Source organism: Zea mays, chromosome 6 (assembly GCF_902167145.1).
Source record: "Zea mays cultivar B73 chromosome 6, Zm-B73-REFERENCE-NAM-5.0, whole genome shotgun sequence".
Lineage (NCBI taxonomy): Eukaryota > Viridiplantae > Streptophyta > Magnoliopsida > Poales > Poaceae > Zea > Zea mays.
The window spans coordinates 53,123,539-53,126,623 of record NC_050101.1 but is presented as its reverse complement, the minus strand read 5'-3'; the positions used below and the strand labels follow the sequence as shown (position 1 = coordinate 53,126,623).

Here is a 3,085-nt window from a genome sequence, read left to right as displayed (position 1 = left end):
CACCTCTGTATGATAAGGAATTCAAAACCAAAGTAGTACAATAATCGGTCAACATAAGAAAGAGTTCTATCATAGAAAAAGGTCAACATTTGGAGCACATGAGCAGAATATTGGGGGCTACAATAAATAATTCATCAGTAATATTGGCATCTCATGAAATCGATATATAGAAATCATGAGACCACATGTAATACTACACAAATAATTACCAGCATATATGAGAAAGCAAAGTTTATGTGCTTGTTGTTGCAAAACTAAGGTCTAAATTAAGTGATGGCTGAAATTTTCTTTTGGGCGATACAGAAACTTTAAGATAATTACTATAGTTGTCTAACCAGAAAAGAAAACCAAGTGTGTGCTTTCAATAAATGTGCGGTTAAATAAAAAACATGGTCGTCATGTTTAGCTCAATAAATATGCGGTTAAATAAAATATTTATTGAAAAAGCGCATTAGCTTGCAAATATGTTTAGCTCAAGAAATGTAGCTTCATAGCGGCAGTGCTATTTATAGTCATGAAAAATAGAAATTGGGAGTACTGAGGCTGCATGCTTTTTGCAAAGAATAGAAATAGGTTTCTTGAAAGAACGTGCATTGCTTTCCTGCTCATGAGATGCAAGGAGCAGTATTTTCCAAAAAATACGTGCAGCCTATTCATGTTTATGTGCTTGCAGCAGTAAAGAACTGGCTCTGCTGAACTCTAGCAAGATAGGAAATCATCATTTAAGATTTATGAGGACATGCATTTCTTTACTGCCCATGAGCTGCAAGCAAAAGCAGTATTTTCCCCAAAAAAACATGCAGCCTATTCCTGCTTATGTGCTTCTAGCAGTAAGGATTTGTCTCTGCTGACCTTTAGCAGGATAAGAAATCACAAGATTTATGAGCACCAGAGTTTATACCCAACAAAGAAGAAATCAGCAAGATAAGAAATCTCAACTAAGAAGAGAATTTGCATCCACCCATTACAAATCGAACTAACTTGCTTTGGATAATTTCACCTGAACCCAACAAAGAATGTTCGATGTAAACATTTTGACCATGATTGGTTGTTGGGCAGTTTTTTCTTTTGTTTTATGGGATACGAGACTTCTTCACGACTCCACTGCACCACCCATACGGTCCAACCCACTCTGACGATAGGATGCAGCAGGCGAGCTAGATCTCGCGACACGACTGGAACAGAGATAGCAGGCAGGCAGGCTCACCTTCTCGTTCATAGTCTAGCACTTGGACTGCACATAGACGTCGAGATCGAGGTTGTCGGCGAGCTGCACCCTGCCATCGCCAGTGCTGCCTCCCCCACCCCCGCTCCCCACCGTGGTGGTGCTACTCACCAGGAACACTCTCGAGTGGCCTGCGGGCCGCGACCGCGACGACTTGGCTAACGCCTCCTCGGCGAGGAGAATCAAGGATGGCCACAGGGATGCGTTGTCGGCGTCGTCGGAGGGATTGAAGGAGAGTGTGGGCCGGGTGTTGGGAAGTGAAAGGAAAACTCGAAGGAATTTGGGATTAGGGTTACCTCTCCTCTGCTTGCCGTCCTCTCGGAGGAACTTGAACGCCTAAAAAGGGGCGATGGAGAACTGGTGGAGTCGCCGAGATGACTCGGTTGGATTTGGACTGGGCTTCCGTCGCCGCTCCCGTGAGACGTCCTAGCTTGAGTCAGACACAACGGTGGTTGAGGATGCGACGAGCTGTGGCGGAGAAGCAGTGGCCGGCTACACGGACAGGAAGAGGCCGAGGTGGGGGCGGCGGTCATGGATCCCGGTCATCGCATATGTGGACGCGACGCGGGAGGAGCAAAGCGGCGAGCATCGCGGCGCGGGGTGAGCAGGGCGACTCTTGCGCGTGGGGAGTTTGGAAGCGCGGCGGGGTTTGCGGGCGGGCAGAGGCGGTGGCGGGGGCGGTCTACAATACTAACTTAATAGTTAGTAGAGATTTGTATCTCTAAATATGTTTATACTATGATGAAAATGCAATAAATCTTATTAAGATTTGTATCTCTAAATATGTTTATGCTATGATGAAAATGTATGATGTGATTAATTTGTTTGGTATCATAAATATATATGGCCAGACTACTTCAAGACTGATTAGATGTGCACTTATTTTGGGACGGGGAGTAATTCATATTAACATGGTAATAACTGAAATGCAGAAATAGAAGAGCACCACAGTTGAATCTAATTTCCAATTTCAAAAGCTATCATATCCCAGTTGTTCACAATAGCAAGCAAAAGCTCCTTCACACCCTAGTTCATCCTCTAAACTCTCTAAACTAGAGGATTCCCATCCATCGACTGGCTGGCCACTCAAGGAACAGAACAGAAAACGATAGAAAGAGAAGAAAATAATAACCCACAAAACCAGAACACCACGTATTATTCTCATCACCAAATTTTGATATCAGAGTAACAGAAAACGAGTTTATGACCCAACAAGCATCGCATCTACGAGGATGCGAACAGGTTACAAGCTAAAGGCATGGATCGATAATCGTACAGAGGTGGCGCCGCTCGCCGCTGCGGCCTACTTCTTGCCACCTGCCTTATTCTTGTTGTCCGTGGAGGTCCCGGTGCCGCCGGCCGCTGCCTGCTGCGCCTTCTTCGCCGCCTTCTCCTCCAGCGCTTTCTTGTCCCTGGCAACAAAGGTCCAGAAATCGGATTGGGACAGGGTCAGCGCCAAGCAACGGAGATCTGGTCATGTCGGAGAACGATCGAAGAATAAAACAGATTCAACTAAGCGCACCTCTCACGGCGCTGCTCCGGGGTGAGCCCGTCCTGGGGCCCCTTGCCGTTGGGCTTCCGCGCCGCCGCGCGCTCACGATCGCGGTCACGCTGGTTGCCGCGTGCGCGCGAGTTAAGGAAAGAGGAACAGGGCAATAACAGAATCGAAACAACGAAACAGATCGAGATCGTATACAAGCAAAGGATGGATTAGAGGAAGAGCCCCCAACGCGCAGATCTAAACAGGGTTTGGGAAGGATATGAGTCATGTCGCCTGTCACACTCACGCTGACGCTGGTTACCGGTCGCGCCGCCGCCCTCGGCCGGAGACAACTCGGCGACGACACCTGAAGTCACGCG

At 47.2% G+C, this 3,085-nt stretch overlaps 1 protein-coding gene across 1 annotated transcript; it reads right to left on the bottom strand.

The window, feature by feature from the left end:
• Nucleotides 1-2,179: 2,179 nt before the first annotated feature.
• Nucleotides 2,180-2,848, bottom strand: LOC100274605 (uncharacterized). The gene is made up of 2 exons (NM_001351629.2): nt 2,748-2,848; nt 2,180-2,637 (listed from the first exon to the last, which is right to left on the bottom strand). The coding sequence occupies exon 2, from the start codon at nt 2,388-2,390 to the stop codon at nt 2,196-2,198; it is 195 nt and encodes a 64-aa protein (NP_001338558.1). The 5' UTR covers nt 2,391-2,637; nt 2,748-2,848; the 3' UTR covers nt 2,180-2,195.
• Between the last annotated feature and the right edge of the window lie 237 nt (nt 2,849-3,085).

Bases quoted from the DNA above. Each gene is read 5' to 3' on its own strand.
- LOC100274605 (NM_001351629.2), bottom strand. From the start codon at position 2,390: ATGAGAATAATACGTGGTGTTCTGGTTTTGTGGGTTATTATTTTCTTC.